Here is an 11,520-nt window from a genome sequence, read left to right as displayed (position 1 = left end):
AGCGTTGCATTGTTGACAGATGAGTTGGATTAGGAAGCGAATTTAGGCGGGAAGTTTGATTTAAACATGGGAGAGAGTTAACTAGAATTCAGGTTTTTTATTTATTTATCTTTTTTTTTTTTTTTTTTTTTATATTTATTTAGTCTGATCATTTATTTATTTATTTTATTCATTTATTTATTTATTTTTTTTAAAATTATTATTATTTTTTTTTTTTTTTTTTTTTCTTTTCTTTTTTTTTTTTTAACATCCTTACAGAGTGACAAGCTGAAAGCGTTCTAAAAATAAACGTCACTAGAATGTGCTTTGTTTGAGATATTAATTCGCACAATTTATCTACCATGTTTATTATACTTCTTTGTCTGTTCATTCGCCTTTCCCTCTCTACCTGTGTCCGTGTTTGTTTCCTTATAGGGTTATATTTCCTTTCTCAAAAAATTTCCCTAAGTTGCGTACAACCTGTATATCAGGGTCATAAATTATTTGAGATAGATCCGGCACTGCCGAGGAAAAGTTTACAATTCTTGTATTTAGGTATTGAAAAAGAGCAGGTCTTCCCGGAGAGAGAACGGGGCAATCCCTCAAGTAGTGTAAGAGGTTTTTCTGCCCAACCCCACAAACGCACTGAGTATCCACATGCCACCCCATACGCAAAAAGTGGTCACTCGTACAAGTATGGCAACTTCTTAATCGAGTTATTAGGTTAATATATCCACGGGGTGCTGCAAACTTATCAAACCATGGACGTGGAGTCTTCACTCCTATTTTCCTGAAATAAACATTATTTGACGTTGATCTAGAACACGGAGGCCAACTACTTCGATGCCAATTTCTGGTTTCGTCGCGGACCATTTCGGTCAAGTCTCTACATGGAATACCATGGAATTTACCGAATTCAAAGTATAAGGCATTTTTTGCGACACTACCAGCTAACTCATTTCCTACAATTCCTACATGCGCAGGGACCCACAAAAAAGACAGTGAACGTCCTTCATCCTCAATCTTCCCAACCATCTGCACGATACCATGAATTAATTGATGCAGATTTGGATTGCCCATTCGATCACTTATATCCGTTAGGATTCTACGCGCATCAGAAATAATCAGAGCCTTATCAATATCATGCGAATAGATATATTTAAGTGAAGATAATATTGCATAGGCCTCACATGTAGAGGATGAAGAGAAGTCATTTAGACGTACTCCAAACTCCACATTAGGAGGAAGAACAAAGCTGCAACTTGACCTGCCATTTTCAATAGATCTTGAGCCATCCGTGTAAAACACAGAGTAATCCAAGAAATTATCTCTTAGGTGGGAATTCAACTTAGAATTAGGATTTGAATTATTTTTTAACTCCTTTCCAGTATCAAGGTCAACGTGGACAGGACTAGTTAGTTCTCGCCAGGTAAAGTCCAGACGACCTGGTTTATTTGATTTGGTAGGGTTTTGTGACAGATTCACAACACGTGAATATGCATAAATCAGTGGAAATCTGTTCTGATATTTTCGAAGCTTCTTTTTCCTCTTGAGCTTACCAACCAAAACCTGTAACTTAAGGATCAGAATATTCGTTCTCCATGAATAGTTTCGAATTATGAATCTCTCTGAGAGCATGGAACGTCGTAAGGACAGAGGAGGTTCATTTAATTCAGCCAGCAGAAAATTACGAGGAGTTGTACTCATACATCCCAGTATGACTCTCATTGCCGAGTTCTGGACACGATCCAAGATGACCAAGTAACATTCAGCAGCAACCATAAACAGTTGGCAGCCCCACTCTAAGTGAGCTCGGATCAACCCCCTGTAGACCATAAGCAGGGAGGCAGGGTTAGCTCCCCAAGTGATCCTAGCAATCGCTCTAAGGATGTTAATAGATCTGTCAGCCATTTGAGCCACACGTTTTATGTGTTTTTGCCACGACAACTTACGGTCCAATAGGATGCCAAGATATAACAGAGATTCCTCTACGGGAATCTCAAAATTATCAATTAGTAAGAATGAGTCTTCATATCTTTCCTGAAATCGTGAGAATACACATACTTGAGTTTTTGGAACTGAAATTGATAGACCCATATCTGAGAGCCATGGAGTTAAGGATTCGATCGAGCTTCTTAAAAGCTCCAAGGCATCAGAAATTACTCGAAATCTTACATAAATCAGTATGTCATCTGCATACATCGCAATTCTTACTCCAACAGGGAGTTTCGATTGGATCTTGATTAAGGCAAGGTTAAACAACAAGGGAGAAAGAACACCACCCTGAGGAACCCCAATACCAGATATCCTATATCCATCATTTAAGGAACGAAAGAATAAATTCTTCTTGGAGGTAATAAAGGATACAAAGTTCTGAATTCTTTCCGATACTCCCAACTCCAGCAGCCTATCATATATTGCTTGCGGCAGCAGATTGCTGAAAGCACCCTTAACATCAAGCGCCAAAGCCAAAGTACCCCTATTTTCCAGAAAACCATCCGAAATATCTGTGACAAGGGTTGAGACACAATCGAGCGAGGACCTTCCTCTCCTAAATCCAAACTGGATATCTGGTATCCAGTTCTTACTTTCTGATTGAAACTCTAAGCGTCTATGAACAAGGCGTTCAAAAAGTTTGCAAAGGTTGGATGTTAATGATATTGGTCTAAATCCCTTTCCAGCAGGTTTGGGGACAAAAATCACTTTTGTATTTCTCCATTGAGGCGGAAATCGAGATTCCATAAAGAACCTGTTAAATATTTTAAGAATAAGATCACGAACCTCTTTAGGTAATTTTTTAATAGTCGAATAAGAAATATCGTCAAGTCCAGGGGTGGTCTCATTTTTACATAATAAAAGAGAAGAAGAAAACTCTCTTTCAGAAAACGGACGATTCAAAGGATCTTCCTCATCTACTTCTGTTCTCATCGGTAGTTCAAATGCCTCTATCTGAGGCTTTACTAAGTCTTCCTGAAGAGCCTGAAAAACCTCTGATTCAGGGTCGTTGCATACATTAGAGGTGAGAGGGGCGTTTCTGTTCGAAAAGGACCTAACCGTCTTCCAAATTTTTGAGAGTCCCATGGAAGGATCAATACTTCCACAAAACTTTTTAAACGATTGTGACTTTTTTTTTCTCAATCCTCTTTTAACCTCATTATCTATTCTCCTATAGTGTTCCCTTGAAGCCAGATTTTGGTTCAGGAGAAACTCTCCTCTAGCCAACCTACGTCTCTCAATTAATTCATCGCACTCTTCGTCCCACCATAGTGGTTGAGACTTGCGATTTCCCGGATTATCTGAAGGATAAAATGCACCGTTTTCTATTAGTTGAACATTGATTTTATCAGTGAGTTTATCATAAATATCAATTGGATCAGACCCTTCATTCATTTCCATCGACAAGCCAGCAGCAACAGAAGAAATTTGAACCGAAAACTCGCCCCAATTTACTTTTGACAGTTTCAATCTTTTATTTAATTATCTAATATGCTTTGGGGTAACATCAAGTAGGGCTCTGACTAAAAAGTGGTCAGAGCCAAACTTATCCGATGTCACCTCAACGTCCGTGATACACGCCAAATCAGCAGAAACAAGAATAAGATCCAGATTATTAGAAGATCTACCAGACAAGTCCTCGCGTGTAGGAACTGAATCATTTAAATTGACTAAACCAAATGTATCCAACGCATCCAGGATGTGTAAACCTCGAGAAGAATCGAAAGAGGCGCCCCATGACATAGCGTGAGCGTTAAAATCACCACATATTATTAGAGAGTTATGTGGATTAAGATCCTGTAATAATTCCATCCAACAATCAGAAGGTATTGCAATTGTCGGAGGAGCATAAACTGAGACAAATTGGGTATTTCCAGTCTCTGTCTGGATTTGTATTGCAACAACATCGAAAAAATCCCTATAGCCACCATTTAATTCAATTGGGGTAATAATTAAACTTCTTTTAGCAAGAATCATTACACCACCGCCTGGGTTCAATCCCTGTCTATCACATCGATAGGAATAATATCCATAAACAGACCAATCCAAAACCCGATTCGTTAGCCATGTCTCTGTTAAGGCCAATAAATCCAAATCATATTGAAAAAGAAGTGATTCAACCTCTATTTTTTTCTTTACTATACTACAGGCGTTCCAATTGCCGAATTTAATTTTTTTAACTCGCATTTTAATTTAAATACCAAAGTTACTTGGACTTTTTAAAAATTCTATAATTATTTGCTTAACAGCATTAAATAATTTATTGCAACATAATATCTATAATCCTATTAGTATCTATATCCAACTGAAATATGTTACATCCAACCAAGACCAAAATTATTTAACAAACTAATAAATTTACTTACACAACTAACCTATACACCAAACTAACAATTAAATCGATTTAAATTCTGAATTCGTTTATTTGCTAAGAACGTTATATTTATTTATTAGTAGTGGGAGATCTGGCAAAGTGATGTTTAAACATCGCCAGAATATGTCTCTTTTGATACCGTATTAATTTCCGGCGAACCAATATTCATAGCCTGATCAAGGGTCGCGACAGAGACCTCTGTTAGAGGCATTCCAGGATTTAGGCACTGAGGTTCTGAGATTGGACCATCAGATTGATTGTTAGGTCCCATTTCTTCAATTTGAGATTGGGTTAAGATCGTTTGCTGCCAATAAGGAGTGGAAAAATTCCAAACATTTTTATCGTTAAAATCTGAGAGCAGAGGGACTTCATCAACATTCATCTGACTATCACCATCCAGATTTCCCTCCTGGGTTAGTCCAAGACCTATTAACTGCATAGATTCATCAAGAGATGTCAAGAAGTTGAAATGACTAGAATTCATAAGGGCAGCTTTCGATACGGAATGAGCCTGGTTAGGTAAACCAGGATCAAGTTCAAGGTCATTATTTTGAAACTGTTCATTATTATGTTCAGCCTCGATTTCTTTATTGTTCTCATCATTATTATTCACCTCCAAAAGTTTGCTACTTGGGGAACCTGGATTGCTTGAAGAATTCATAAATAACTCAGGAGAAGTCACTCGCAGCTTCTCAATAGCCTCCGATCTTTCAATGTTTGCAAGATATCGCATTTTGGTGATTTCAAACTCTAGATGGTACGTAGGACAATCTGTAGAGGAAGCTACATGGGGCCCTTTGCAGTTTTTGCATTTGCTCCTACTATTCAATCGCGGACAAAAAAGTGTTCTATGGCCCTCAGAGCAATACTCGCAATACGGTCTGGACGAACGACATTGTGCTGCAACATGGCAAAATCTCTGGCAGCGAAAGCATCGAGATGGCCTAGGTATAACAGGAGTAATAGGGATCAGAAATCCCTCAATCTCAATAGATCTGGGAATAATTCCACTATCAAACGAAAACTCCACTCGCGTAGACGGCGTACGATCCGGATTAAGACATCTCTTTATCGAAAAGATGTATTCTTTTTCTTCAGGATCAATACCGTCAACTATACGTTGTAATGAGTGTTCGGTTGAAAATGAGGATATAAAACCCTTCTTTCTAATGAAAGACTGCGGGATAGTCACCTGAAATCCCAAATTCTTTAGGTCCTGAGAGTCCGACAGTTTATTAGCGTCAGACCACTCAACACAAAACACTTTAATCTGATTAATACCACTTCTATATATTTTTCTCTTATCCATAGGAACAACAATTGCAATCATATCAGTAACAGCAAATGGATCCAATTTACCTATATTATTACCAGGTCGAGTACTTTCCACCAAAACAACATATGGAGGAATCGAAAACTTATTATATCTAAAAACACCAGGAGAAGGAGGAGAACGAAACCATTCCAATCCCGAGGGTGAAAAATAATTATTGCGATTGGACAACCTTTCAGAAATATCTGCAGTGATACGGTTAAAAGTAGGAGATTTAGAGTGAACTGCGTAAGGAAACACTGAGGAGGAATCGTCCTTTTGCTGCTTCCTCTTGTTTTTTGAACCTCCTGCAGAATCAGAAGGATCCTCTAAAGATATCAAGGACTGGGAGAGTTCATCTCTATTTCTTTTATTAGAATTTAAATATGAAGTGGATGCAGTTGCTACATCCCCCCAACCGCATCTGTATTCGTGGATGGAACGATCGGGTCATCTAAATGCAGTCTTAAACGTTCAACCGTTTTATTCAGGGTACTACCCACACTAGCGCCCAATGAATTTTTTTCAAAAGGAGATCTCCATTTCAAAATTCTGCCACGACCCCTCCACACACGAGAGGTAACCCGCTCTCCATCCTTCGAAAGTGACCCGGCAGAAATATTGGAGCCATTCTCACGTTCCATTTCGCCTACAAAAATTTATTTCTAAGTATAGATTCTCAATTCTGTTTATGCAAAAGCATAACCAACCATAAACCTCTTCGATCGACCATGCCAGATCCCCCAAACCAAGTTCTTACTCCAAGTTGGCTCTTAATACAAGAAAGGAAAGTAAATAAAAATATCTATAACTTATCGGTATAAAAAGCATACCAATTTGAAATAAATGTTAAAGCCAACTTAATGCAAGAACTACAATTCTTTAAACCTTATTAATAATAAAAAAAAAAAGAAAAAAAGAAAGGAGAGAAAAAAAAACCGGACAAAAACAATAATAAAAAAAGTGTTCAGGCAGAGAAAGGAAAACCAAACAACAGGGAATGTTTATTATAATTTAATCATGCGTAATGATAAGCAAAATAAGCATATTTTTAATTTATTATGTTCCTTAAAACAGATTCACAAAAAAAGGATAAATAATTTTTTTAAATGAGAATTAAAAGTTATATTATTTTCAGAACTCTATTGCTCATCACTCTGCACGATCACATTTAAACAAGTTTTAAATTTCTCATATTTTATTTCAAATTATTATACTGAATTATAATATAATAGTCATTCGAAAGGAATTAGTAAGTAAGGAAAAGATAGAAATTGACTGTCTGTCAACAAATTTGTTATAGATTTAATGTTTATATCAACGACCTTTGTTGTGATGATTCACTAATCACTGTTACTGTTTGACAATGTTAAAGCACTTTGGTAAACTATTTGATCCAACTTCATATTTAATAATTATTACTTATTGTAATATAGAATAAGTTCCAAATTATATTGTTGTAATCCTCCTTATATCCAGATTTGCATTTTATCAGGTGCAATTTGAAGCTTAACGTTGTCAACACTGTAGTATTAATTTAATATACTGAGCACATGGCAGACTCTTAATTTTCACTTTTATGTTTTATTTATTATTTGTATAACAATTCAGCCTCCAAGAAAAATACAATATTTATTATAACCCTGCTAAAAATAAAATCAGAAATCAGTCTCAAAACGTCAGAAATCCTGACGTTTTGAGACTATTTTGATGTTCTGTGATGCTGCTGACTAATTCTGACTTAAATAGTTTTTATGGGCCTGACGTTTTCTAAAAAGTGACGATTTCTCACTACGTTTTATTTTTTTTGTAAAAAGGGTTCCAAGAGAGGTACCAAGGCCACTCAAACCCACCATATAACTCTATTATATTATATATTCCCTTTTTCCAACAGAAGGGTCCTTTCGAGGGTCCATCAGGTTTTATGACTTTTTAATGCAAAATAAAAAATTATTTAAATTTAAATAAATATTTTTTTAAATGTTATATTTGTAATTTATAGATTTTAACGATTCCAATGATATAAAACATTATGTAAAAACTCTAAAATTACATAATGATTATACAATAAATACTCCATTAATTAAAATTAATTCTCAATAATTTAAAAATATTTGCAAAAAATTTTATATCGTTGTAATTGTATTGACATGTACATTACGAATATAATATTTAAAAATCATTTTTTTCAAATGCAACAATTTTTAATTTTGCAATGAAAAGCCATAAAACCATAAAAGATCCTTCTGGCCTATACTTTTCTTTTTGTCCTTTTCTAACGTACATATAATATATATGGAATCACGTTTGTAAGACAAGGACAGAAAAGGGAAGGCGTCAATGACTACGACTATACTTTTAAAGTCCCTACTTCAAATTTGTATTTATTATTTTGCAGTAAGCTAGTTTCCTTACATTTAGTTATAAGAAAGCAACATATGTTGAAAACCTATTCTTACCATTGTGTTAACTCTATATATATATATATATATATATATATATTTGAAAAAAATTAGAAATCGCTGGCTATTTCACATAAAAGTTTATTTTTTTACAACTAGATGAGCAAAAACATTCTGGTCTCTTGTAAAATAGAATATATGAATTGATCGCTCAATCAATCTCTGAGCGAATTTGATCCAGTTTTCACTAAATATAAATTTGATTTGAACCAAATATTACATCTAATTATAGTGCAGTATGCTAAAAAGAGAAATTAAAATTAGTAATTATTTAGTTGATTTGTGGAAGAATTATGTTAAATTGAATTTTAATAATATAGTAATTAATATATGCATATTAATTAATTCTTATCATTATAATTAATTATAATAGTAATGAATGTGCTAAAACGTGAGCGAAAAACCTGATAAAATTCGCTCAGAGTTTACTTGAGACAATCCGACAGTATCTTATTATTCTAGACTATTTTATTTGTATATTACACATATTCTTTTAAGTTCGAATTCAAATAATATTTACATACGAATTTTTTGTTTAATTAAATATTTGCTGAAGCAAATTTTATTAATTGAATACATTAATATATGATAATTGGACTACAAATGTTTTTTGATCAATATAACAATATACCTATTTTAACTTTACTTGTTAATTTTTAAAAATTATAAAATTTTTTTAAAATAATAATAATAATTATCAACAAAATATGTTGATAAAATTGAAAAAAAGTAATAAGATCTTCTATTTTCATAAAACCGTATTCTATTTTTAAGATCTCAGTTAGGTTAGTTTAGCTCAGGGGTTAGGTATTCGGTTTGCGTTCGTTAGGTTGTGAGTTCGATTCCCTGCGTTTGCGAGATTTTCTTCGATAGGAGTAAATAAATATAATAAATTGTAAAAATAATAATTAAGAATGTGTAACGTAAAGATAAAAAAATGTTGTACGATAATTTATTTTTTTAATGATAAAATATTGATTTTTTTTAATTTTTAAATATTTGTAGTCAGAATTCATGAGAAGTAAGTCAGGAATCTTGAAAACTATTTTATAGAAAGAAATGTCATTTAACATCACAAATAGTCACAGGGTTTAATGATTTATGGTATGGCGAAAAAAAGGGTCTCCGACCCTCATAAAAAATCTGACTACTATTGACGATTCTTTGACTAAACCTCACTTATTGTGGTGTTCTGTGACTGCAATCGTAACAAAAACAGTCTCAAAACGTCAGAGATCCTGACTAATTTTTTGACGTTTTGTGATTTTATTTTTAGCAGGGAATTACAGTATTTTGATAAGACAATTAATTGTGAGTATTTAATCTCACATTTAACTATAGTTTACAATTCATTAATCTAACACAGAGATATGGAGAGCAGGGATAACGTCCGCACTCTCCAACAATACAACACGGAATCAACTTATTTAATTTTATCTATAAATATAACTAAAAAGACAATGTTACACGATTTTGGACAAATTGTCGAATCTGCGAACGACCGAACACCCGAACCACCTCGCGGTTTTTCACGTCAAAAACATGGAAACAGCGAAATCACAAACGGTTCTTTAAGGTGCTTATATACCTCAAATTTCGATCAGATGAACATTATTTCTGGACCGTGAAAATGCGTGAAAAGTCATTTTCACGGCGGGTATTTTTGAATTGTTTTAAACAAAAAATGTTTTTTTTAAGAAATATAATATTAAATAATTGTTTTAATATGTAAGAACACTTTAAAATAGTGATAAAAAGATGATTTGATTGAAAAATTTAGCAAATTTTGCTTTAAAACGTTTCTGCTACAAGAAAGTGTAAAATGACGATGTTTGTGAAATGGTTTGTACAGTGTACATGTGTACATGTTTCTTTCAGTTATTCGAAACAATTAGTTGAATTTAAATTTATTTGATAAACATTTCAACTTACCGATTTATTTTCAGCACTCATTATTTATTACAAGTTAAAAAGAACCGACATACCCTGCTAAAAATAAAATCAGAAATCAGTCTCAAAACGTCAGAAATCCTGACGTTTTGAGACTATTTTGATGTTCTGTGATGCTGCTGACTAATTCTGACTTAAATAGTTTTTATGGGCCTGACGTTTTCTAAAAAGTGACGATTTCTCACTACGTTTTATTTTTTTTTGTAAAAAGGGTTCCAAGAGAGGTACCAAGGCCACTCAAACCCACCATATAACTCTATTATATTATATATTCCCTTTTTCCAACAGAAGGGTCCTTTCGAGGGTCCATCAGGTTTTATGACTTTTTAATGCAAAATAAAAAATTATTTAAATTTAAATAAATATTTTTTTAAATGTTATATTTGTAATTTATAGATTTTAACGATTCCAATGATATAAAACATTATGTAAAAACTCTAAAATTACATAATGATTATACAATAAATACTCCATTAATTAAAATTAATTCTCAATAATTTAAAAATATTTGCAAAAAATTTTATATCGTTGTAATTGTATTGACATGTACATTACGAATATAATATTTAAAAATCATTTTTTTCAAATGCAACAATTTTTAATTTTGCAATGAAAAGCCATAAAACCATAAAAGATCCTTCTGGCCTATACTTTTCTTTTTGTCCTTTTCTAACGTACATATAATATATATGGAATCACGTTTGTAAGACAAGGACAGAAAAGGGAAGGCGTCAATGACTACGACTATACTTTTAAAGTCCCTACTTCAAATTTGTATTTATTATTTTACAGTAAGCTAGTTTCCTTACATTTAGTTATAAGAAAGCAACATATGTTGAAAACCTATTCTTACCACTGGATGAGCAAAAACATTCTGGTCTCTTGTAAAATAGAATATATGAATTGATCGCTCAATCAATCTCTGAGCGAATTTGATCCAGTTTTCACTAAATATAAATTTGATTTGAACCAAATATTACATCTAATTATAGTGCAGTATGCTAAAAAGAGAAATTAAAATTAGTAATTATTTAGTTGATTTGTGGAAGAATTATGTTAAATTGAATTTTAATAATATAGTAATTAATATATGCATATTAATTAATTCTTATCATTATAATTAATTATAATAGTAATGAATGTGCTAAAACGTGAGCGAAAAACCTGATAAAATTCGCTCAGAGTTTACTTGAGACAATCCGACAGTATCTTATTATTCTAGACTATTTTATTTGTATATTACACATATTCTTTTAAGTTCGAATTCAAATAATATTTACATACGAATTTTTTGTTTAATTAAATATTTGCTGAAGCAAATTTTATTAATTTGAATACATTAATATATGATAATTGGACTACAAATGTTTTTTGATCAATATAACAATATACCTATTTTAACTTTACTTGTTAATTTTTAAAAATTATAAAATTTTTTTAAAATAATA

The 11,520-nt window shown here is 32.7% G+C and overlaps 1 protein-coding gene across 1 annotated transcript; it reads right to left on the bottom strand.

The window, feature by feature from the left end:
• Window positions 1-408: 408 nt before the first annotated feature.
• Window positions 409-3,369, bottom strand: LOC127287417 (uncharacterized). Its single transcript, XM_051314345.1, has one exon. The coding sequence runs from the start codon at window positions 3,367-3,369 to the stop codon at window positions 409-411; it is 2,961 nt and encodes a 986-aa protein (XP_051170302.1).
• Window positions 3,370-11,520: the final 8,151 nt, after the last annotated feature.

Source organism: Leptopilina boulardi, unplaced genomic scaffold (assembly GCF_019393585.1).
Source record: "Leptopilina boulardi isolate dan_hultmark-lab unplaced genomic scaffold, ZJU_Lbou_2.1 LbouV2_122, whole genome shotgun sequence".
NCBI lineage: Eukaryota > Metazoa > Arthropoda > Insecta > Hymenoptera > Figitidae > Leptopilina > Leptopilina boulardi.
This window is presented reverse-complemented; position numbering and strand designations above follow the sequence as displayed.

What these genes read in the sequence shown, in the direction of transcription:
- LOC127287417 (XM_051314345.1), bottom strand. Translation starts at nt 3,369, where the DNA reads ATGAATGAAGGGTCTGATCCAATTGATATTTATGATAAACTCACTGAT.